Source organism: Felis catus, chromosome E3 (genome assembly GCF_018350175.1).
Source record: "Felis catus isolate Fca126 chromosome E3, F.catus_Fca126_mat1.0, whole genome shotgun sequence".
Classification (NCBI taxonomy): Eukaryota; Metazoa; Chordata; class Mammalia; order Carnivora; family Felidae; genus Felis; species Felis catus.
This window is the reverse complement of record NC_058383.1, coordinates 9,184,076-9,207,441: the sequence shown is the minus strand read 5'-3', so window position 1 is coordinate 9,207,441 and position 23,366 is coordinate 9,184,076. Positions and strand designations below refer to the sequence as shown.

The 23,366-nt window shown below is 50.3% G+C and overlaps 1 protein-coding gene across 1 annotated transcript; it reads left to right on the top strand.

Moving 5' to 3' along the window:
• The first annotated feature begins 15,673 nt into the window (after window positions 1-15,673).
• Window positions 15,674-22,851, top strand: ZP3 (zona pellucida glycoprotein 3). Its single transcript, NM_001009330.2, is given in 9 exon segments — window positions 15,674-16,003; window positions 17,883-18,001; window positions 19,845-19,948; window positions 20,025-20,202; window positions 20,294-20,411; window positions 21,942-22,033; window positions 22,160-22,296; window positions 22,617-22,642; window positions 22,645-22,851. Coding segments are annotated over 9 exon segments (1,272 nt in total). The 5' UTR covers window positions 15,674-15,697; the 3' UTR covers window positions 22,837-22,851.
• The last annotated feature ends 515 nt before the right edge of the window (window positions 22,852-23,366 follow it).

Sequence of the window (23,366 nt, the reverse complement as noted above, 5' to 3'; positions counted from 1 at the left end):
CAGAGCCTGATGCGGGGCTCGAACTCGCAAACCGAGATCATGACCTGAGCCAAAGACCAACGCTCAACCAATTGAGCCGCCCAGGCACTCCTATAAAGTTTATTTTTAAAGTTAATTTAAATCAGGGGCACCTGGATGGCTCAGTTGGTTAAATGTCTAACTCTTGATTTTGGCTCAGGTCATGATCTCACAGTTCATGGGATTCTCTCTCTCCCTCTCTCTGCCCCTTCCCTGCTCCTGTGCCCTCTCTCTGTCTAAAATAAATAAAATAACATTTTTTTAAAAAAACGTTAATACAAATCAGAAGAAATGAGGGCACCTGAGCTTGGGTGGCTCAGTCGTTAAGCATCTGACTTTGGCTCAGGTCATGATCTCACAGTTGGGGAGTTCGAGTCCGGCATCAGGTTAGCTCATCCCTGCTTTGGGTAAGCACAAGCCCACTTCGAGTGAGCCCTGCTTCTCTCCGTCTCTCTCTCTCTCTCTCTCTCTCTCTCTCTCTCTCTCTCTCTGTTCCTCCTGGGATTTGTCTCTCTCTCTGTTCTTCACTCACTTCCACTCCCCTCCCCGCAAAATAAATCAGAAGAAAAGAATCAATTTAAGGAAAAAAAAAACAGTCAAGGAAGTATGGTTCCCATGACTCTCAAATATGCCAAAATGGTGAAGGGCTGGGAGAATAGGTGACATTTGAGAGGCTCTGCCCTTTTGGGGTGGGAAGGCCTTGAAGATTATTTTTTAAATTTTGGATTGAGAGGCACCTGGGTGGCTCAGTCAGGTTAGCACCTGGCTCTTGGTTTCAGCTCAGGTCTTGATCTTGTCATGATCTCACGGTTTGTGAGTTTGAACCTCGAATCGGATTCTGCTTGGGAGTCTCTCTCCCTCTCCCTCTACTCCTCCCCTGCTCTCTCTCTCTCTTTGTCTGACGTGCTCTCTCTCTCTCTCTCTCTCTCAAAATAAATAAATAAACCTAAAACATGTATTTTGGATTGAGTAGGGGTGCCTGGCTGGCTTGGTCAGAAGAGCATGCAACTCTTTTTTTTTTTTTTTTTTAATGTTTATTTATTTTTGAGACAGACAGAGACAGAGTGTGAGCAGAGGCAAGGGAAGGGCAGAGAGAGAGGGAGACACAGAATCCGAAGCAAACTCCAGGCTCCAAGCTGTCAGCACAGAGCCCGCCACGGGCTCGAACTCACAAACCGTGAGATCATGACCTGAGCTGAAGTCGGACACTTAACCCGACTGAGCCTCCCAGGTGCCCCAAGAGCATGCGACATTTAACCTCAGCGTTGTGAGTTTGAGCCCCACGTTGGGTGTAGAGATTCCTTAAAAATAAATAAATTTTGGAGGTATACAAGCCCCATCATGTGTAAATCCTACGCATGCAACTCAGTGAACATTTGCACCATGTAAGCACGTCCCAGTAAGACCCTAGGTCCCCTTTCCTGGCAGACCTCCAGCAAGAGGCCGATACAGCGCATGGACAGTGATGCGACGGCTGGGGGGAGATGGGGGCCTGGTTTAGAGGATGGGTCTGTTTGGGCTACATTGAGAGGGAGATACCTCCCGGCAGGAGACCCCTGCCATCTCCCCCTGGCTTGGCCTCCGTCCGGGTATACAAACAGTCTGGTTGGGGAGAGATTGAAAACCTATCTGGATGTGGACACAGGGTTTTCAATACTCCATTCATGGGGCCCAGAACAGCCCCCAGTGGAATAATCAGCTTTTGTATTCCCTCTGCCTGACCCAGGACAGCTGGGAGATGGGGACTGAGGACTCCAAGGAGGCGTAGTCACGGGCCTGTCTTTGCTGAGGGACTCCACAGTGATCTGGGCCTGCCCCTGCTTCACCCCTGGGACCCTTGGTGGAAATGAGACTTAACTGTTCCCTGCCCTCCGGGAACTGTGACTCTCTGAAGCTCTCACACTCCCTCCTTTTGTGTGTTATTAGTGCATCTTCTGCCTTTACAGGGCGGGCCAGGCAGCACAGCACAGTGGTCAGAAGCATCAGTTCCACCACCAACCAGCTCTGTGATCTCACCTCACTAAGCCTCACTATTGTAATCTGTAAAATGGGGTTAGTAATATACTTAGCTCTGACGATTGTGGCTAGGTCAAAGGAGCTAAAGTTTTGTTTTGTTTTTTTTTCCTAAATGTTTACCTATTTTTGAGAGCACAGCAGGGGAGGGGCAGAGAGAGAGGGAGACAGAGGATCTGAAGCTGGCTCTGTGCGGACAGCAGAGTGCCCAACGCAGGGCTCAAACTCCCAAATCGTGAGATCATGACCTGAGCCAAAATTGGACGCTTAACCTACTGAGCCACGCAGGGGCCTCTAAAGAGCTAAAGTTTATAGAAGGTTTAGCCCAGTGCCTGACCCACCGTATGTGTGGGAGCTACTGCTATTGTTACTACTATCTGTGGACCTTTTTTGGGGCAAGTGCCAGATCTTGTTCAATGGCACCATCTGGCACAGGGTGGACACTCAGGAAATGTTTGTTGAATGACTGAATGAAGTTTAGGGCTGCAGAATCATAGAATGAAGCAGTCAGAGGGGCCCGGGATATCATCAAGGGCAATTCCACATCCGACCAGTAGAAAACTTGTCATCCTCCCTCTCTCCCTCTCTCTCTCTCTCTCTCTCTCTTTCACACACACACACACACACACACACTAGCAGAAGTGAAGTATTCATACCTGGGTGAATGTTCTGGGCTCTTTCTGTCCCTTCTTCCACGGTCAATCCAAGGTTAAATCTCAAATCACTTTTTCTGCCCCCAGTAGTTTAGGAGGGGGAAGAATCCCCCAAATGCAAATCAGCACAGTCCTTTCTTCTTTCCTTTCCAAAGCTGGAAGATAAGCTGAGGCCAAGTCCCCGTCCATGGAGCTCACTCGTGGCCCCAGCCTGTCCCCACCAGACCTCAGGGGCAGAGGGAGGCAAAGGGAGAGTGGAGGTGACCCGCACAGTCTGGAGCAGCCCCAGAGAAGGGGCACCCAGGCAGAGGAGGAGCTCCCGGCTGCAGGGGGGGGGGCGGCGCAGGGGGGAGGCAGGCGTGGATTCCCAGGGCCAGGCAGCCCCTCCTTCCCCTTCCCCCTACCCCCAGGTCTCAGGTTTCAGAAAGGCAGCTCTGCCAAGCATCCCTGAGCTCCTGCAACAGCCCTGCTCCAACTGTTGCCGCCTGGGGAGTCCCCTTGATTAAGCCCTGACCCACGTTCCACTGGGGGGTTGGAAACATGGTCACAGGAGCCAGAGTGTATGCGGTGGGCTTCACGTTCAGGCAGGACCCTGATCTTGCTGCTGATTGTGCCTTGCTGTTGTTCCTCTTGAGTTACCCTTTGAGCTTTGGGGCTGTTGTAGTTATAGGTGACAAGAAGTGGCAGGAGGCTTATTCTATAGTTTGCAGCTCCCATGAAATGCTGTGCTAGAATTCTGCACCTTCCCACTGGAATAACAAACTCTCAAAGCTGAAGCACCTCTCGCCTCCGCAGGGCAGTGCACCCACATCAGCCCCGGGGCCACTTTAAAAATATATACAGATTCCTTGGGGGCACCTGGGTGGCTCAGTCGGTCGAGCGTCTGTCCAGTGTCCGCTCAGGTCATGATCTCGCGGTTCATGAATTTGAGCCCCACATCAGGCTCACTGCTGTCAGCACAGAGCCCGCTTCGGATCTTCTGTCCTCTCTTTCATTCCCACTTGCACTATCTCAAAACTAAATACATGTTATATATATATATACACATACATATATGTATGTGCATGTATACATATATACATGCACATATATACATACATGTATGCATATATATATATATATACATATATATATACACACACACACACACATATACACACATACAGATTCCTGCCCCCGCCACTTCTAACCCCAGAGATTCACGGGTAGGGCCTCCCAAAAGTGTATTTAAAAAAAAATTTTTTTTAATGTTTATTTATTTTTTAGACAGAGACAGATAGAGCATGAACGGGGGAGGGTCAGAGAGAGAGGGAGACACAGAATCTGAAGCAGGCTCCAGGCTCTGAGCTGTCAGCACAGAGCCCGACGCGGGGCTCGAACTCACGGACCGTGAGATCATGACCTGAGCCGAAGTCGGACGCTTAACCGACTGAGCCACCCAGGGGCCCCCCAAAAGTGTATTTTTGAAAACTTCCTGAGGATCAAACAAGTTTGGGGACTAGGGGTGCAGACCAAGCTGTTTATCCTGCAGGTTGGGAAGATGAGGCCAAGAGAGGAAAAGGGAGACACAGCTTGGCGCCTCTCAGGACTTTGCTTCCTGGCTCTTGGGCCTGATCATGCTTTCCATTTCTCAGAGAAGGAAAACCTCTGAGGGGAGGTCTGCCATCAGCCTGCTCCCAAACCTGTATCCCCTCGTGGGTCTGCGCCCACCCCTCCTTTCCTCCTGCTGTTCCTTTCTACCCTGGCCTGAGGAGATGTTCCCCGCTGTCCAAACCCCGTGTCTTTCTGCCTCGTCGAGGACCTCCCTCTCTCCATCTGTGCGTCTTCTCTTCCCCATATTCAGCTGCTCTTTCCCAACTGGATTCTTCACATTGGGCTTTTTTTTTTTAATTTAAATCCAAGTTAGTTAACATATAATGTAATAATGATTTCAGGAGTAGAATTCAGTGATTCATCACTTACATACCACACCCAGTGCTCATCCCAACAAATGCCCTCCTTAGTGCCCACCACCCACTTAGCCCATCCCCCTCCCAACACCCCTCCAGAAACTCTGTTTGTTCTCTGTATTTAAGAGTTTCTTCTGGTTTTCCTTTCTCTCTGTTTTTATCTTATTTTTCCTTCATTTCCCCTACGTTTATCTGTTTTGTTTCTTAAATTCTACCTATGAGTGAAATCATATGATATTTGTCTTTCTCTGACTTATTTCGCTTAGCATAATACACTCTAGTTCCATCCACATTGTTGCAAATGGTACCATTTCATTCTTTTTGATCACCAATATACCATATACCATTATATATGTGTGTGTGTGTATACACATATATATATGTGTATATATATATATATAATATATATACATACATATATATATACACATATATATATGTGTATACACACACACCAACATCTTCTTTATCCATGAACATTGGACTCTTTGCATTATTTGGCCATTATCGATAATGCTGCTATAAACATTGGGGTGCATGTGCCCCTTCGAATCCCATTTTTGTATCCTTTGGATAAATACGTAATAGAGCAATTGCTGGGTCACAGGGTAGCTCTATTTTTAATTTTTTGAGAAACCTCCATACTGTTTTCCAGAGCAGCTTCACCAGTTTGCATTCCTGGCAGCAGTGCAAAAGGGTTCCTCTTTCTCCGCATCCTTGCCAACATCTGTTGTTTCCTGAGTTGTTAATTTTAGCCATTCTGACAGGTGTGAGGTGGTGTCTCATTGTGGTTTTGATTTGTATTTCCCTGCTGATGAGTGATGTTGAACATCTCTTCATGTGTCTGTTGGCCATCTGGATGTCTTCTTTGGAAAAGTGTCTCTTCGTGTCTTTTGCCCATTTCTTCACTGGATTGTTTGTTTTTTGGGGTTCACATTGGGTTCACATTTTGGGTTGACATCTTTTCATGTGTCTGTTTGCCATCTGGATGGCTTCCACCACAGCCCCTGCCATTACGCTTTTATTTTGGTAGATACATCAGTCAGCTGCACGTCAAAATGCCATAGACCACGAGGCTTAAACCACAGAAATTTATTGTCTCACAGTTCTGGAGAGGCTAGAAGTCCAAGATCAAGGTTCTGGAAGGGTTTGGTCCCTAGTGAGGACCCTCCTCCTGGCTCGCGAATGGCTGCCTTCTCTCTGTGTTCTCACATCGGGGTGGGGAGCACTCTCCGGTGTCTCTTCTTATAAGGACACTAATCCCATGGGATGAGGGCCCTACCCTTATGACCTAAAGTAATTTAAATTACTCCCTAAAGGTCCTATTTCCATAAATAGCCTCATTTGGGGTCAGGGATTCAGCATGAATTTTGGAGGGATACATTTAGTCCGTAACAGGCAACAAAAGGGGAAAGAAAGGAGAAATGGAGGGCTTTTTCATGCTCCTTCCTTAAAGGCTATGACCATAAGCCTTCTCGTATCTCATGGCCAGAACTTCTCCTGACCATAGCCCAGCTAAGGATTCCATTACTGTGTAAGAAGGGAGAGCAGATACAGGGGACAAGCGAAGTTTCCACCACCGTCCTCTCACTCCATGGAAGGCAGCTACGCTCACCACTGTACTGTCAATGCACGTTGTCCTTGTATTACTTGATGTGTCAGCAGCATTTGATACTCTATCAGTTGACAGTGCTTTTGTCGGCAAGTAACAGAAAGCACAAATCAAAGTTGCTCGAGACTTTATCTACTGAACAAGAAGTCCAGAGGTAGAGCCATTTCAGGATTGGTGAATTCAGGGAGTGACATCATCAGGGACCCAGGCGCTACCCATCCATCTACATTGCCATCGTCCTCCTCTTGGCTGCCCTCTTGAGTCATGAGGCTGCCTTCCCTGGTGACTCAAGATGGCAGCCTCAGTTCTGAGTATCTCCTGCATATGACAATGTTGAGACCTAGAATATCTCTATCTGCATCCTATGTTTTTAGGTTTATTTGTTTATTTTGAGAGAGAGAGGGAGAGCAGAGGAGGGTGAGAGAGAGGGAGAGAGAGAGAGAGAGAGAGAGAGGCAGAGAGAGGGAATCCCAAGCAGGTTCCACACTGTCAGTGAATTCATGAACCATGAGATCATGATCTGAGCCAAAAGCAAGAGGCAGACACTTAACCGACTGAGCCACCCAGGCGCCCCTGTGTCCTCCTTTAAAAACTGTGAGGTCTTTCCCAGAAAACCCCCAACAGATATCCCTTTGAGTCTCCTTGACCAGATTCAACTACTTGCCCATTGCAACATGACTGGCAAGTGGAGGGGAGCCCTAGGCCTACTGTCCGGCCTACTGCTCTGTCCATACTCCCTCCAGGAGGCCTTGAACAAACTCAAGGTGTACAATACGTTGGTTTTAGTACAGTCACACAACTGTACAACCATCACCATAATCTAATTCCAGAACATTTTCATCACCCCCCAAAGGAGAAACCCTATACCTATAAGCAGTCAATCCCAATTCTCTTTCCCTTCAACCCATAGCAACCACTGATTTATTTTCTGTCCCCATGGATTTGCCTATTCTGGATATTTCAGAGAAATGGAAGCTTACAATAGGTGGCCTTTTGTGTTGGCTTCTTTAACTTAGTGTAGTTTTTAAGGCTCATCCATGTTATAGCATGTATCAGTACTTTATTCTCTTTCTAAATTTTATGTACATATGTATTTAAATATTTATTTCCATATCATCATTTTTTCTTTCTTTTTAAAAAAATTTTTTTTAACGTTTATTCATTTTAGAGACACAGAGGGTGAGCAGGGGAGGGGCAGAGAGAGAGGTTCTAGGCTCTGAGCTGTCAGCACAGAGCCCGACGCAGGGCTCGAACTCATGAGCTGTGAGATAGTGACCTGAGCCACAGTCAGACGCTTAATGACTACGAGCCACCCAGGTGCCTCTCTTTCTTTCTTTTTAAAGTAGCTTTCATGCCCAGCGTGGAGCCCAATGCGGGACCTGAACTCACAACCCTGAGATCAAGACCCAAGCTGAGACCAAGAGTCGGATGCTTAACTGACTGAGCCACCCAGGTGCCCCACATATCATCATTTTTTAAAAACGATGGAGTACATTTTTTTTTAAGTTTATTTAATTTATTTTATTTTGAGAGAGCACAAGTTGAGGAGAGGCAGAGAGAGAGGCAGAGAGAGACAGAGCAGAGAATCCCAAGAAGGCTCTGCACTGTAAGCGATGTGGGGCTCAAACTCACTAACCGTGAGATCATGACCTGAGCTGAAGTTGGACACTTAACCGACTGAGCCACCCAAGCGCCCCTGGATGGACTACATTTTATTTATCCAGTGAAGTCATTCTTTCTGTTCTTTTTCTTGCATCTGGCCGTCAGCATCCATTTCATCAGAAAGTCTTTTCAACCTTGCATTCAAAATATATCCAGAACCCAGCCCCTTCCTACCTCCTCCATGCCAACTTCAGTACTGCCATACATTTCTCAACGGGCTGATTTTGCCCAAAGGGGCATTTGGCAACTTTTATTTTTTTAAAGTGTTTATTTATTTATTTTGAGAAAGAGAGAGCACGGGCAAGTGAGCGGGGGGAAGGGCAGAGAGAGAGGGAGAGAGGGAACCCCAAGTAGGCTCTACCCTATCAGCACAGAGTCCAATGCGGGGCTCGATCTCACAAACCCTGAGATCGTGACATGAACCGAAATTAAGAGTCATGTGCTTAACTGACTGAGCCACCCAGGCACCCTGGCATTTGGCAAGTTCTAGAAACATTTTTGTTGTCACACCTGGAGAGGGTAGATTTGGGGTTGTCACAACTGGATAGATGCTACTTACGATGCATAGGACAGGCCTTCGCAACAAAGAATTATCTGGGCTAAAATGTCAGTAGTGCTGAGCTCGAGAAATCACACGCAGATACACACCTCCATCCTATCTCGCTTGAACTGTGGCAGTAGTAATATCCATCAGTATTAACCAAACCCCAGACTTCATGTGGTTACTTCTAGTTTTAACATTCATGTCTTTTTTTTTTTCTTCCAGGATCCAATCCAGGACCTCACATTGCATTTGGCAAGTGCATTTTTTTAAGCTTATTTATTTATTTTGAGGGCGAGAGAGCACAAGTGGGGGAGGGGCAGAGAGGGAGAAAGAGAGAATCCCAAGCAGGCTCCATACTGTCAGTGCAGAGTCCGATGTGGGGCTCCAACTCATGCACCATGAGATCATGACTCGAGCCAAAGTCAGACACTCAACCAACTGAGCCACCCAGGCCCCCCAGTAAGTGTATTTTTGAATGATTATATATGCATATAATAAAACGTCTGGGAAAAATGTCTGGAAGGATCCACCACAAATTGGTAACAATGATTGTGGGTGGGAGGGAGTGGGTTCCATTTTTACTTTAGACTCTTTCCCTTCCTTCCTTCCTTCCTTCCTTCCTTCCTTCCTTCCTTCCTTCCTTCCTTCCTTCCTTCCTTCCTTCCTTCCTTCCTTCCTTCCTTTAAATACTTATTTTTGTAAGGGAGAGAGAGAATGAGAGGGAGAATCCCAAGCAGGGTCCACCCTATCAGCACAGAGCCCTATGCGGGGCTGGGTCCCACAAATTGCAAGATCATGACCTGAGGTGAAATCAAGAGTCAGATGCTTAACCAACTGAGCCACCCAGGCACCCCAGACATTTCTTTATTTTTTAAAGGTAATTTTTAATACCCTATAATAAAAAGCCAAAACATGGTACAAAATATCCATTTTCTTTCGCTGTAATCAAGGTCACCTATTGGCTCAAGTGGGCTGTAAATTTTATACATCATTTGACATTTAATAATGAAATAGTGGGGGTGGGGCACCTGGCTGGCTCAGTTGTGGAGCATGTGACTCTCAGGGCTGTGAGTTCAAGCCCCATGTTGGGTGTAGAGATTACTTTAAAAAAATCTTTAATAATGAAATAGTGAAAAGTTCCCCCCCACCACCAAAATTCCCCCTTCACTTCACCCCCTGCACAAAAAATGTGCCAAATTCCAGCCCATCAGGATCTCTCGAGTCTGACTAAAGTCTGGCTGCAGAATTAAGCAGTAGAATCAGCAGCATGCGGATATGTGTGTCTGGCAAATTCCAGCTGCCCCACAATTTATGGCTGTTCTTATTCTCTATTACGTATCAGCTATTTTGTCTTCCCAGGGTGACAGGCAGAACGGAGAGTCCTATATTTTTTAAAAATATTTTATTTTATTTTTTTAAGTAATCTCCACAGCCAACATGGGGCCTGAACCCGCAGCCCCGAGATCAAGAGTCACACACTCCACCTCCTGAGCCAGCCAGGGGCCCCAGGAAAGTCCTGCTTTTTAAGCACCTGCTGAATGCGTACTATAAACTAGTTGGGGAGATGGGCACATCAACCCTAACACTCATTCATATTGGAGTTGTTTATCTGAGCGCATCTCCCCCATATACACACTGGGTGTTATTAACTCTAAAGTATCAGAGAGACAGTAAGGTGTAGACAGAAGACCAGGAACTGGAGTCCAGTAGAGCTGGGATTGAATCTGGGTTTGGCCTTGACTGGCTGTGTGACCTTGGGCACAACTTCTCCGACTGCTTGTTTGCTCATCTGTAAAAATGGGGCCAATAATGCTTCTGTAGATGGGTATGAGGATGAGGGCACTTAGTCTAGTCCCGGCGTATGGTGAGTCAGTGATAAACGGTAGATTATTGTAGTTATTTTTATCACTTATGCAAATGTCCTAAAAAGTCACTTTTTCTTTAAAAAAAAATTTTTTTTAACATTCATTTATTATTGAGAGACAGAGAGAGACAGAGCATGAGGATGGGAGGGGCAGAGAGAGGAGGAGACACAGAATGCGAAGCAGGTTCCAGGCTCTGAGCTGGCTGACGGCTCAGAGCCCGATGCGGGGCTGGAACTCACAAACCGCGAGATCATGACCTGAGCCGAAGGCGGTCGCTCAACCGACCTAGCCACCCAGGCACTCCAAAAATCACTTCTCTTAAATGGTGTGTGCTTTTTTCTTAGGAGAGGGCAGGGGAGGGGAGGGGAGAGTAGTGGGAGTCAGGTTAACAAATACCCCTCCATCTCACTCCGTCCTGAGAGGTTATAGTTCCTTCCACAGATTTTAAAGTTTTGTTCTTACACATTCAGCTCCTCCATTGATCTAGAATTCATTTTTATGTGTGAAGTCGAAATCCAGTTTTTTTCCCCATATGGATAATGACTGTCATAGCTCCTTTTATTAAGTTGTCCATCTGTCCCCTCTGTCATGTGTCATATTTCACATATGCAAGTGGCTGTTTCTGGGCTCACTCATCTATTCCACTGCTGTTGTTTTTCTGTCCTAACAGCACCCCATTTAAATTACCATGGTTCTAGAATATGTCTTCATAGCTGCAAAAGTGTGTCTTTCATATTGTTCTTTTTCTTCAAAAGACTTGATTTCTTTCAGGGTGCCCTGGTGGCTCCATTGGTTGAGCGTCCGACTTCGGCTCAGGTCATGATCTCGCGGTCCATGAGTTCAAGCCCCGCATCGGGTTCTGTGCTGACAGCTCAGAGCCTGGAGCCTGCTTTGGATTCTGTCTCCTTCTCTCACTGTTCCTCCCCTGCTCGTGCTCTGTATCTCTCTCTCTCTCGAAATAAATAAAAACAGTTAAAAATTTTTTTTAAAACGTCTTGATTTCTTTGGTCCTTAGCCCTTCCATATAAACTTTAGAATCAGTTTGTCAAGTTCTGTACACCGTACACACACACACACACACACACACACACACACACACACACATACCTGTTGGGATTTTGATAGAGATTATCGATTAACTTTCGGAGAATTGATATCTTTATGATAAATGTGTTTCCCATTCACAAATATGGAATATCTCTCAGTGCATTTTGATATTCTTTGATGACTTTCAATAAAGTTTCATAAAGTCATTCCTCAAAGATCTTGCACGATGGGGCGCCTGGGTGGCTCGGTCATTTAAGCGCCTGACTCTTGATTTCAGCTCAGGTCATGACGTCACAGGTTGTGAGTTCAAGCCCCACATTGGGCTCTGTGCTAACAGTGCAGAGCCTGCTTGGGATTCTCTCTCTCTCCCTCTCTCTCTGCCCCTCCCCGACTGGTGCACGTGTGCACACACACACTCTCTCTCTCAAAATAAATTTTAAAAAAATTTCAAAAAAGATCTTGCACATTTTTTGTTGGTATGTTTTATGCCCAGTAACCTCATATTTTATTTCAGCAATTGCTTTTGAGAACTAGTTAAAAGGCTTCTTCTGAAATTGGATCCCATTGACTTCTCTTTCCCTTGAATCTGACCTAGAGAGGGCTTATTTTTCACCTTTCCTGTTTACCCTTTACCCTGATTTGGCAAATATGGACATTTTGGTGCGTACACTTCTCTGTATCCCTTTATATTTGTATGTGTATATATGTACAAAGACGCGTATACACACATGCATGTATACACGCACATATATGTATACACATACAAGTGTATGCACACGCATACATATACATACTTTTCCCCCCAAACCGGGCATCATCGCCTCACATCAGAAGGCACACGATGTCAGTTTATCCCACTAGTGGGACAATTTTTTTTCCCACTAATTGTTAGTTAACTTTGACAATGTGGCTAAAGTGGTGTCTGCCATATTTATTCACCATGAAGTAACCACTTACTCCTTTGTAATTAATACAGAATCTTAAGGGAAAAATTTTGAGACTGTGCAAAGCTTCCATCCACTGTCCCCCCGCCCCGTGTTGTTTTTATTGTGTCAAAATGTACATAAAATTTACCATTTGGGGGCACCTGGCTGGCTCAGTCAGTGAGGCATGCAACTCTTGATCTCAGGGTTGTAAGTTCGAGCCCCACATTCGGTATAGAGTTTACTTAAAAATAAAATCTTTTGGGGCGCCTGGGTGGCGCAGTCGGCTAAGCGTCCGACTTCAGCCAGGTCACGATCTCGCGGTCCGTGGGTTTGAGCCCCGCGTCGGGCTCTGGGCTGATGGCTCAGAGCCTGGAGCTTGTTTCCGATTCTGTGTCTCCCTCTCTCTCTGCCCCTCCCCCGTTCATGCTCTGTCTCTCTCTGTCCCAAAAATAAATAAACGTTGAAAAAAAAATTTTTTTAAAAATAAAAAATAAAAAATAAAATCTTTCTAGGGGCGCCTGGGTGGCTCAGTGGGTTGAGCGCTCGATCAATACACTCGATCAGAGAGCTCAATCTCATGAAACCCGTGAGATTATGATCTGAGCTGAAATCAAGAGTCACCTGACCCACCCAGGCACCCCACAGATGGTCATTTCTAAACTATCATTCTTCTTATGATTGTTAGTTGGCATTCTACTGTAAGGAAGTTACTTCCCTTTTCTGGAAAAATTTTCCCATGTATGTGTATTTATGGATCATCAGAATTGGATGCTCATGAATTCTTACTTTATTCGATGTGGAGTCCCCAGTTTGGCCAGTGGGATTCCCCTCTCCCCACCATTCAATTTGGCTTGTATCCTTTTTGAAATTTATTTTAAAATGTTTATTTTTGAGAGTGAGTGTGTGCATGCACAAGTGGGGGAGGGGTGGAGACAGAGAGGGACAGAGGACGAAGCAGGCTCTGTGATGACAGCAGCAAACCTGATGTGGGGCTCGAACTCACAAACCTCAAGATCATGACCTGAGCCGAAGTTGGATGCTCAACCAACTGAGCCACCCAGGCACCTCCTTGTTTGTGTCCTTTTGACAGGTCCTCATCATTTTGTGAGTTTTTGCCATAACAGGATATTCCAGATTGACCTCGTACTTTGCTGGCTCTAGTCCTGCAATCAGCCAATCTTTTAAGGAGCCCTAGGTCCCCCTGTTAGAGAAGAATTGTATTTAGAAACCAGTATCTGGGGGTGCCTGGGTGGCTTAGTGAAGTGTCCAGTTTGCGAATCTGAGCCCTGTGTTGGGCTCCGTTCTGACATCATGGAGCCTGCTTGGGATTCTCTCTCTCTGCCCCTCCCCTGCTTGCCCATGCCTGCACTCTCTCTCTCAAAAGAAATAAACATTTTTTTTTTTTTTTTTAAAGAAAAGAAACCAATATCTGGCCTCTACCATATTGTAAGGAAAATGCTCTGGGCTGGTGGCCTTGCCTTTGGTGAATTCTGGCCACCAGGTGGCAGCACTTCTCAGAAAAATGGGAAAGACCCAGAATCTGGACTGGCCACGCTCCCCACTGGGAATGTTTTCGGTCCTCTTTCTGGAAAGGGAAAACACAACCTTACTACCACCTCATGTGCATACAGACACTCCTCCAGCCTCACCTATCCCTCCCTCTCCTCCCAATACATGCCTCACACCCTCACCAATTTCTTCATGTCTTATTTGTTTGTTTGTAAGCTCTAAGCCCAACGTGGGGGGGGGGGGGGAGCTCCAACCCATGACCCCAAAATCAAGAGTCACATGCTCCACTGAGGCAAGTGCCCTATGTCCTTCTATCCTGAAGCTTTCTAAAAGGGGTTAGCTCCAGGGCAGAGAGGGAGAGGGGACAGATCCCAGGCTTCAGGGAGGCCCTGATCTCTAGTCCCCAGCCCACCCCACCCTATTTCCAGAACAATCCACAAACACAGCTGTGGGCAACAAGCATGGAGAGGCCCCTCCCCCTGAGGGCTGCCACTCCTAAGACACAATGTCTCCAACTAGCTGTTCCCTGGGGCTTCAGGCTACAGCTGGCTCCCTCCCTCTGGGACTGGGTAGGTAAGTTAAAAAGAAAACTACAGGCCCAAAATGGCATCACTTGTGTTAAGGCAAGACTTATACCTAACCTACCTGCAGTTTCAACCCCTCAGAAAGGTAACCTTTAACCAGCCAACATAGGAATTTCCTGCACTAGTTTGAGTACTAGGAACTTTACTGAAAGACCACCTTCCGTTCACCCTAGGAGGACAACCTTGACTAAAACAATGAATTCTTTCAAAATGATTTCCTTTATGTCACTCCCTCTTTATTTTTTTAAATTATATTTTCTTTAAAAAATATATTTTTAATGTTTACTTCTTTTTTTTGGGGGGGGAAGGGGCAGAGAGAGAGGGAGACACAGAATCCGAAGCAGGATCCAGGTTCTGAGCTGCCAGCTCAGAGCCCAACACAGGGCTCGAACCTAAAAACCGTGAGATCAAGACCTGAGCCGAAGTCGATGGCTCAACCGACTGAGCCACCCAGGCACCCCCTCCCTCTTTATTTTATTTTTAATTTTATTGGTTTTTGAGAGAGAGAGAGAGAGACAGAGCATGAGCCTCAGCACCTTCCATGGCCTCCCTTGCCCACACAGCAAAGTCTGGCATCTCAGCCAGACACTTTCAGGTCTCCGCCCCCCCCACCTCCCCAGCCCCCCCCACCTCCCCAGCCCCCCCCAACAGCCACTCTCCCTCCCAGGGATCCGAGGCTCCGGCAACTCTGAGTTCCTAGGCTTTTCTCCCAAGCCTCCCCTGTGCCCTCTCTTCACCTCTGTTCACCCAGCTGCCTCTGCCGGAACGGACCTCCCCTTCTATCACCCATAAAATTGGGCAAGAGCCCCTAAAATTACCTGGTCTTTTTTTTTTTTTTCCTGGTCTCTTAATGACGCTTCCTGTTCTCTCACTTGGAATAAGCTCCCTGTCACGCCCTGATCAGTTCTCCGGACCCTTCCAGCCATGAAGGCCTTTCTCCCGGTCTCCCCCATCGACCTAGGGCAGCTCTTAACTCCCTCGCAGGGCTGGCTAAAGGGTAGACGCGTGGGCGTAGGGGCGGGGCAAGACGTGACTGAATAGGCTGCCAGCCCACGCTTCTCAGATTTAACTAGTATACAAATCACTTGGGAAGAGAGTAAAACACCAGATTCTGACTCGGTAGGTCTGGGGTGGGGCTGAGCGGCAGCAGTTCTAACAAGCTCCCAGGTGGTGCTGATGTTTCTAGATGGGGGACTAGCCCACTGATTGGTTGGGGAAGGGAAGCAGGTGGGAGCCCAGGTGCAAGTGGCATCATCCGGGGTATAAGACCACTGGGTGGTGGCTGTAGTTACCAGCGGGAGTGAGCGTAGGCGCCATGGGGCTGAGCTACGGGCTTTTCATCTGTTTTCTGCTTTGGGCAGGCACGGGGCTGTGCTATCCCCCAACCACCACCGAGGATAAGACCCACCCCTCGTTGCCATCAAGCCCCTCTGTGGTGGTAGAGTGTCGGCATGCCTGGCTGGTGGTCAACGTCAGCAAAAACCTTTTTGGTACCGGGAGGCTTGTGAGGCCTGCAGACCTCACCCTGGGTCCGGAGAACTGTGAGCCCCTGATCTCTGGGGACTCAGATGATACGGTCAGGTTTGAAGTCGAGCTGCACAAGTGTGGCAACAGCGTGCAGGTGAGACTTGGCCTTCTGGGCGGCGCTGGGGAGGGTGGATGCTGAGTGGATGTCCGGTGGGAGGTGGGGCTGGGCCAGATCCCTTTCACTGGGGGCAGGCTGAGGCCTGAAGCTGGGCATTGGTGACACCGGGCTGGGGTGGTTGAAACCTCTTGCCTCTAGTGGCTGGAATCGGGGGGGGGGGGGGGGGGGGGGGGGGGGGGGAGGCAGTGGAGTCCAGAGGTGGCAGTGAACTTTGGTCCAGATAGGGCACCCCCCACTCTGATTCCTGAGGATTTGTGAACCCTTGGAGAGCATCCAGGAGAGATGTGGCTGATTTGGGGGGGCTGTTCATGACCTGCGAGTGGCCCAGCATTTGCAGGAGCCCTAGGAACTTGTGGGGAAGAGGTAAAGCTCGAAGCAATCACAGGGGGAAAAAAAAAAACCCCTAATGTTGGGCTCCCTCATTCATGTTTAATGCCTCGAAGCCTCGAACTAAAAGAGGGAGGGGGCGAAGGGCATCATAATCCCCTCTGTGTTGAGGATTTTACAGGCACAAACAGGGCAGTCCCAAGTGGGGGATAGGGAAGCTTAATGTGGGAGTTGGGTACAAACAAGGGAAGAGCTGAGTAATTCAGGCTACAAGGAGGGGCTTCCAACAAAGCAGGGCTGGACTGGACACAGGATCCCTAGCTGGTCCACCATTCTCTGGACTGACTTCCTGGTACCCCACTGAGAGCCATCTTCTCTGTCCTCGGCCCCTGCTCCCGCCCACCAGGTCTCAGCTTGGCAAGGGTGGGTACAAGCTCAGCACGTGGAGCCCTCCTAGGACTCTGATCTTAGGTGCACCCCCCCCACCCCCACCCCCACCCCACCAGGGCTTGCCCCAAGACCTTCTGGCATTTGCTCCCCTGGGGAGAGGGGAGAGAGCCCAGAGAACTGCGGGAGTTATTTGAGGAATTATTCTAGTTGAGTAACCCTCAATCTTTGAGCATTGGAATCACCTGGGGAGCATTTAAAAATCCTGATTCCCACCGCCTATGCTAAATCAGACCCCAGAAGTGGGAGCCAGACATCAGGATCTTTAAGGTCCCCAGGTGAGGCCGGTGAGCACAATCTGGCCACGCCTTTCTCCTGGGCAGGGTCTCCCAATCTTGCCGGACAATCACCTACGGCCGGGACCTGTGCTGCCTTCCAGGGCCATGATTGCTTTAACGCCCTGAAATTCTGAACTTCTGAACAAGGGGACCCACAAATTCTGCAGCTGGTCCATTTGGGGCCCTCACTAATAGCAAGCTAGGACTCTCCCCTGAAGATTGAGCGGTTAGGGGCCAGGCAGCCTCACTGTCCCCTTCTGGGTGGCCCACTGGAAGGTGCAGATTTCCCCAGTAGCACCTGCCTGGCTCTTCCTGCCTCGGGCAATCCCTGAACAGTTTCCCCTTCTGTGAAATGGGTGTGAGAATAAGTCCGAAGAGGACGGGCAACTTGAGTGTCCACTGCTGTGGCAACAAGTTAAAGTTCCTGGTACTTTCTGGCTTCTTCCGGGGGGCTTTTTGGTCCCAGACCTCAGCACCCCCCGAAGGAAGCTGTGTGGGGATGGGGGTGGCAGCCTGAGCGGGAGCCCGTGCCCGACACTCCTGGTCACTGGGCACTGCTTAGTGCCAGACATGGAGCTGATCCAGACCCCCTACGGGGGGTGTCAGGAGTCAAGGCCGAAAAAACGGAGGTTCCAAGGTGGTACATGTTCAGGCTTTCCCATGGGTCAGCGGTAGGTGAACTTTGGGTCCAGGGCCGGTGGTCCCTCCATCCCCAGTGGGCTGCCCCTCCCTGTACCCTCACATGGGTTGGCAAACCTAGGGCAGGTGATGCCGGTAGGGTCAACCCCGCCCCCTCCCTGCAGGTGACCGAAGATGCCCTGGTGTATAGCACCTTCCTGCTCCACAACCCCCGCCCCGTGGGAAACCTGTCCATCCTGAGGACCAACCGCGCGGAAGTTCCCATTGAGTGCCGTTACCCCAGGTCAGTGTGGGTTGGGGCCTGTCGTGGCCCCTCAGCGAGCGCGTCGGCCTCCTGGCAGCATGACTGCGATAAGGCGGAGGTACTTAAGCCGTGGTCCCTGCTCCCTGTCCCAGCTGGGAGTGGGGAGCCCGTGGAGTCTCCTCTGAGCTTCCGGAATGCATCTGGGCCACAGCTGCCTCTCGGTGGAAGCTGCAGGGCTGCCCAGCCCAGGCCTTGGAGTTCAGAGAGCCTCTGAGTAAAGTGAGAAGTTCTAGGCTCCTGTGATCCCTGCTTGCCCTTTGCCCAAGTCTTCCCCCAGTACCCGAGTGCAGGTGGCGGGAGCCCCTCAAGCCTTAGCCCTAAGGATGTGCCTGTGAACTTGGGCACTGAGGCATGAGGAGAGGGCGACTAGGCTCATAACGACAAGGCCACGATGGCGAGTCCTATGTGGCTGAGTCGAGTGCAGAGTGCATAGGCTTTAATCCTGTCCCTCCATCTGGGAGGAGGTCAGGAAGGTCCGTGCTGCTACCACAAGGGCAGGGGAGATGAGCCATGGCATAGGCCTGGGGAGGAGTCAAGGTAGAAGCTCCCAGAACAAGATCCTGGGAGGGTACATAAAGGGGCAGGTGGGGGTGAGACCCTCTGGGCAGGGCCACACACTCACGCACACCAGGGAGGGCAGCGTGTCACTAATAGAGGCTGCAGCCCAGGGCCCCTTCAATAAGGGAAGGGGGACAGATAGGTTCTAAAGGCCCAACAGATCCAGAGAAGGTGCTCAGGCTGGCACCTTAGCAGGCACCCCCTGCCCCCCCAACCGTTGCTGCCACCGTAAACCTAACTGAATGGCAAGGATGGTCTCTGAACCCGGAAGGTCCTCTGGCCGCTGGTACAGGAGGCAGATGGAGTTGGGGAGACCAGCTGAGATGGGATGGAGGGAGTCCTGACCTGTGGCAGCAGGGGTGGAGGGGTGGGCTGGAGGGAGCTCAGCGCCTGACCGGGTAGGGTAGGGGAGATGGAGGAGCCAAGGGCAGGAAGGCTAGCTGCCCCCTCTCTCGCTAGAGAGGCCAAAGCCCTCCTCGGACCACAGCTGTCTTGCTCCAGAAGGTCTCTGCCTGGGACAGACCTGAGAATGTTGGCCTGCCTGGCCCCACGGGGGTGGGCAGTGCAGGGGGCCTGCCACAGGCTGGGGTGCTCGGACTTCCAGATGCCCGAGGCCTGGTTCTCAGATGACCTAGCCTCTTCCGTGAGTCCCGGTGGGGTGACTCCCACTGCTTCCGAGGACCTTCCCGTCCTGGTCTAGGCTCAGACAGTCTCCGTGGCTTCTCAAGGACCGGAGGCCTAGCTGTATTTCTCTCTGAAGGACTGCACTAGATCTCAGCTCAAGAACGCTGAGGGGTGCAGGGAGGGAGGGCTGCCTCAGACCCAAAACCCAAGCCCCGATAAGCCCAGCTGTGTCTAAGGGCCAGACTCCTCACTCAGGTGTATCCCATTTTCGTGCCTCCGCCTGGGTCATGGCCGGAGGGCGGGGCCCATTCGCAGGTGTCGAGTTTGGGAGGGTCAAGGGGCAGGCTCAGGCTTCAAGTGTCGGTTCAGCTGCCTTGGATTAGCTGCCTGGCTGGGCCACAGCTGAAGACTGGTGACACGCACACGCACACGCACACGCACACGCACACGCACACGCACACGCACACGCACACGCACACGCACACGCACACGCACACGCACACGCACACGCACACGCACACACACACCACCCCCACCACCCCCACCACCCCCACCACCCCCACCACCCCCCACTGAAGACTCCCCTGAAGCCAGATGGGGTGAGCTCGAGACAGGTGTGGGCAACTGCTCTTCTCCGTAGGCATAGCAACGTGAGCAGCGAGGCCATCCTGCCCACCTGGGTGCCCTTCAGGACCACAATGCTCTCAGAGGAGAAGCTGGCTTTCTCTCTGCGCCTGATGGAGGGTGAGCACAGGGGGATGGCAGAGGGGGGCTGCAGGGAGAGCTCTGGCGGTCTCTCACCCCTGGCTGTGCCTTTCAGAGGACTGGGGCTCCGAGAAGCAGTCCCCCACTTTCCAGTTGGGAGACCTAGCCCACCTCCAGGCCGAAGTCCACACCGGCCGCCACATACCACTGCGACTGTTTGTGGACTACTGTGTGGCCACGCTGACACCAGACCAGAACGCCTCCCCTCATCACACCATCGTGGACTTCCACGGGTGAGGGCTGGGCCACCTCTGGGGGAGCCCTTGTAACATGACCTTTACCGCCTTAGGGCCTGACTCTGTTGTCTCCTCCTTCTCTTCAAAGCTGTCTCGTGGATGGTCTCTCTGATGCCTCTTCTGCCTTCAAAGCCCCCAGACCCAGGCCGGAGACTCTCCAGTTCACAGTAGACACGTTCCACTTTGCTAATGACCCCAGAAACATGGTAATAGCCTTTAAAAAAAAATCACTTTGGGGCACCTGGCTGGCTCAGCTGGTAAGGCATGCAACTCTGATCCCAGGGTTGGGTGTTAAAGCCCCACATTCTGAAGTTTGGAACAGCTGGTCAGGAAGTGATGAAAAATCCCTGTTGCCGACTGACTATATTAACCCCCTGGAAAGGTCACCTAATACCATATATTTTTACTTAATTGGGGTGGGGGCCTGGCATTACTTCTTGAACATGGTTATGGAAACCTTCATAGAATTTTACGGCAAATACCTACACACCTACCATCTAGAGCTCTATTAGACTGGTAGGTGAACGTGAGTAAAGTACTATCAGGTTTTACTTGGAAATCCTCAAAAGCTACTTAAGCTCCTTAGAGGACTCTAAGCAGCTGGGTTTGCAAGCCACTGAACCCGAGGCTCCTATGGCCGGGGGGGAGGGCATTAAGGGGTGAGCACAGTGAATTTGTAGAAGATGATACTGAAGCTACCTGCCCCCACCCCCCGCAGTTCTGTTGAACAGGAAGTTTGATACAGACTGCCAGGTAGCAGGACGGTATGAATTGAAGACGTGTCCTATTGGTGACATGTCCTAAAGCTGATGGTAGGTCCTGGGGTGGGGGATAAAGGAGAGCAGACTGAGAGAGGGTCCTGGTCCCCAGATCAGTGACCTTGTGGGTCCTAGGGTAGAGGAGCCCAGTTGGGGTTGGGAATGCCGTTAACCTCAGAGGTGGTCTGGTGGAGGGGAGGGGGAGAAGTTTTCATATGGGGGGTGGTTCTCAGCACAGGAGCCACCAGAGCTGGGATCTATCTTGTGGGGGGAGGAGGCAGGGCGGGTGCCAGAGGACAATGCTGAAGAATGAAAGGTAGCCTGAGTTCTGGGAGCGTTCCCCTCGACGGTAGATAGGATGGTTTGGCCGCCTGTGGCCACGGCGGGTGTAAACCCTTATTTACGAGGATCAGGGAACCATTCTACGGTCACAGGCCCCAGTTAACATCAAAAAAAATGTCCTGGGAGGGAGCTGAGGATAAAAGCAGTACTTCTCTGAAATAAGGATTCTAAGGGACTCCGAAGCCCTTCTCTGCTGGGGCAGATACAAGGCCAGTGGCCAGAAGTGCCTCCTGGCTCGTTGGAGTTTCTGGAGTGGCTTCCTTGCTGGTGTGCTCAGCCACTAGGTGGTGGCCAAGGCTTGTGGCTTTGCATACACCTAGAGTATGAAAGGGACCTCTGCCTGGAGATCCCTCTGCCAAATGGGCCAGGGCTGACCTGAGCCCCAGTTTTGTCAAAATTTCCCCTACCCCAGGTGGCAGGGTAAGCCATTGGACAGGGTTGGGGAAAGACGGCAGGGAATAAAGCTGGTGGGTTTTAGTCCTAGGGTCTGGTCTGCCACTCCCTCCAAAATCTTGGGCAAGTTCACCTCTGACCTTCCATCTGTGAAATGGAACTGAGGGTTAAGAGTTAAAGCATTGGCTTCCTGAAGTCACTGGTAGAGCCTAGACCTCCACCCTGTAACTGCTGCTCTTCTAGATCTATATCACCTGCCATCTGAAAGTCACTCCAGCTAGCCGAGTCCCGGACCAGCTAAACAAAGCCTGTTCCTTCATCAAGTCTTCTAACAGGTGAGGCAACAGGTTAGACGTGGCTGGGGTAGAAAGCCTGCCCGGCTTCCCTGGTGTGTAGGTCATCAGCAAGCTGCTTCCTGCTGGCAACCTAGCCGTCCGATCTTTTCGTCTTCCTCTGCTCAGGTGGTTCCCAGTAGAAGGCCCTGCTGACATCTGTAACTGTTGTAACAAAGGTAGCTGTGGCCTTCAGGGCCGTTCCTGGAGGCTGTCCCACCTAGACAGACCGCGGCACAAGATGGCTTCCCGAAATCGCAGGCATGGTATGGCTTAGGACTACTGCGGGGCTACGGCTCTCCCCTCAGTATAGGGTAACTGCCTTACTGCAGAGGGACATTCCTCCTCTGTCCCCCATTCAAGGCTGCTCACCTCTGGGGCAATGCTGTTCGTGGCCTTCCGAACATAGAAGACTTGGGGTTAATAGGGGGCTCTAAACCCCCACACCAGTGTCAGCCGGGGGGTTCTGAGTAGGGCATAATGACAATTGTGGGGTGATAATGCAGCTGTTAGAATAAAACCTAGTTCAGTCTACTGGAACAGAGCAAAACCCTTTATCTGACCCCAGGTGTCCTGTATCTTTCAGTGACCGAAGAAGCGGATATCACCGTGGGCCTCTGATCTTCCTGGGAAAGGCTGCCGATCGTGGTGTGGAGGGGTCGACCTCGCCTCACACCTCTGTGATGGTGGGCATAGGCCTGGCCACGGTGTTGTCCCTGACTCTGGCTACCATTGTCCTGGGTCTCGCCAGGAGGCATCACACTGCTTCCCGTCCTATGATCTGCCCTGTGTCTGCTTCCCAATAAAAGAAAAAAAATGAGCTTTTTGGGTATAGCACAGTGATGTCAGATAGGGGTGAGCTGGAGGGGGGGGCGACGGTACAACAGTGTCACGGGCTCAAAGGAGCCCAACCCAACAAGGACTGTTGTACTAGTGTGGGGGTGATCTACCAGTGGAGAGGGCGGACTGATTTGTGAAGGCAAGCCTGCATTTTCCTGGCTTTGGGCAACGTGGCCTTCCTGGGGCAGGAGTTGGGGTGGGGGGTAGGGGCTCATCTTCCCTGGTGACAGTAATCCCATGCCTCCCAGGAGGCCAGGGTGTACGCTGTTGGAGGCCAGGCCTCCTCCTGGGCTAGCAAAGGGTTTGTGTCTCTGGACCCCATGTATCTGAATTGGGTGTGGGGGCAGGCAGGAAAGGACTGAGTCTTCTAGGGGCAGCAGGCTAGAGGCCCAGAGGCCAGAGGTGACTAGGTCCAGGGCAGTGGTCTGGACAGTGGTCCCCTTGGGCCTGAAGGTGCTGTAAAGGAGAATGTCGTGTGTGTGTGTGTGTGTGTGTG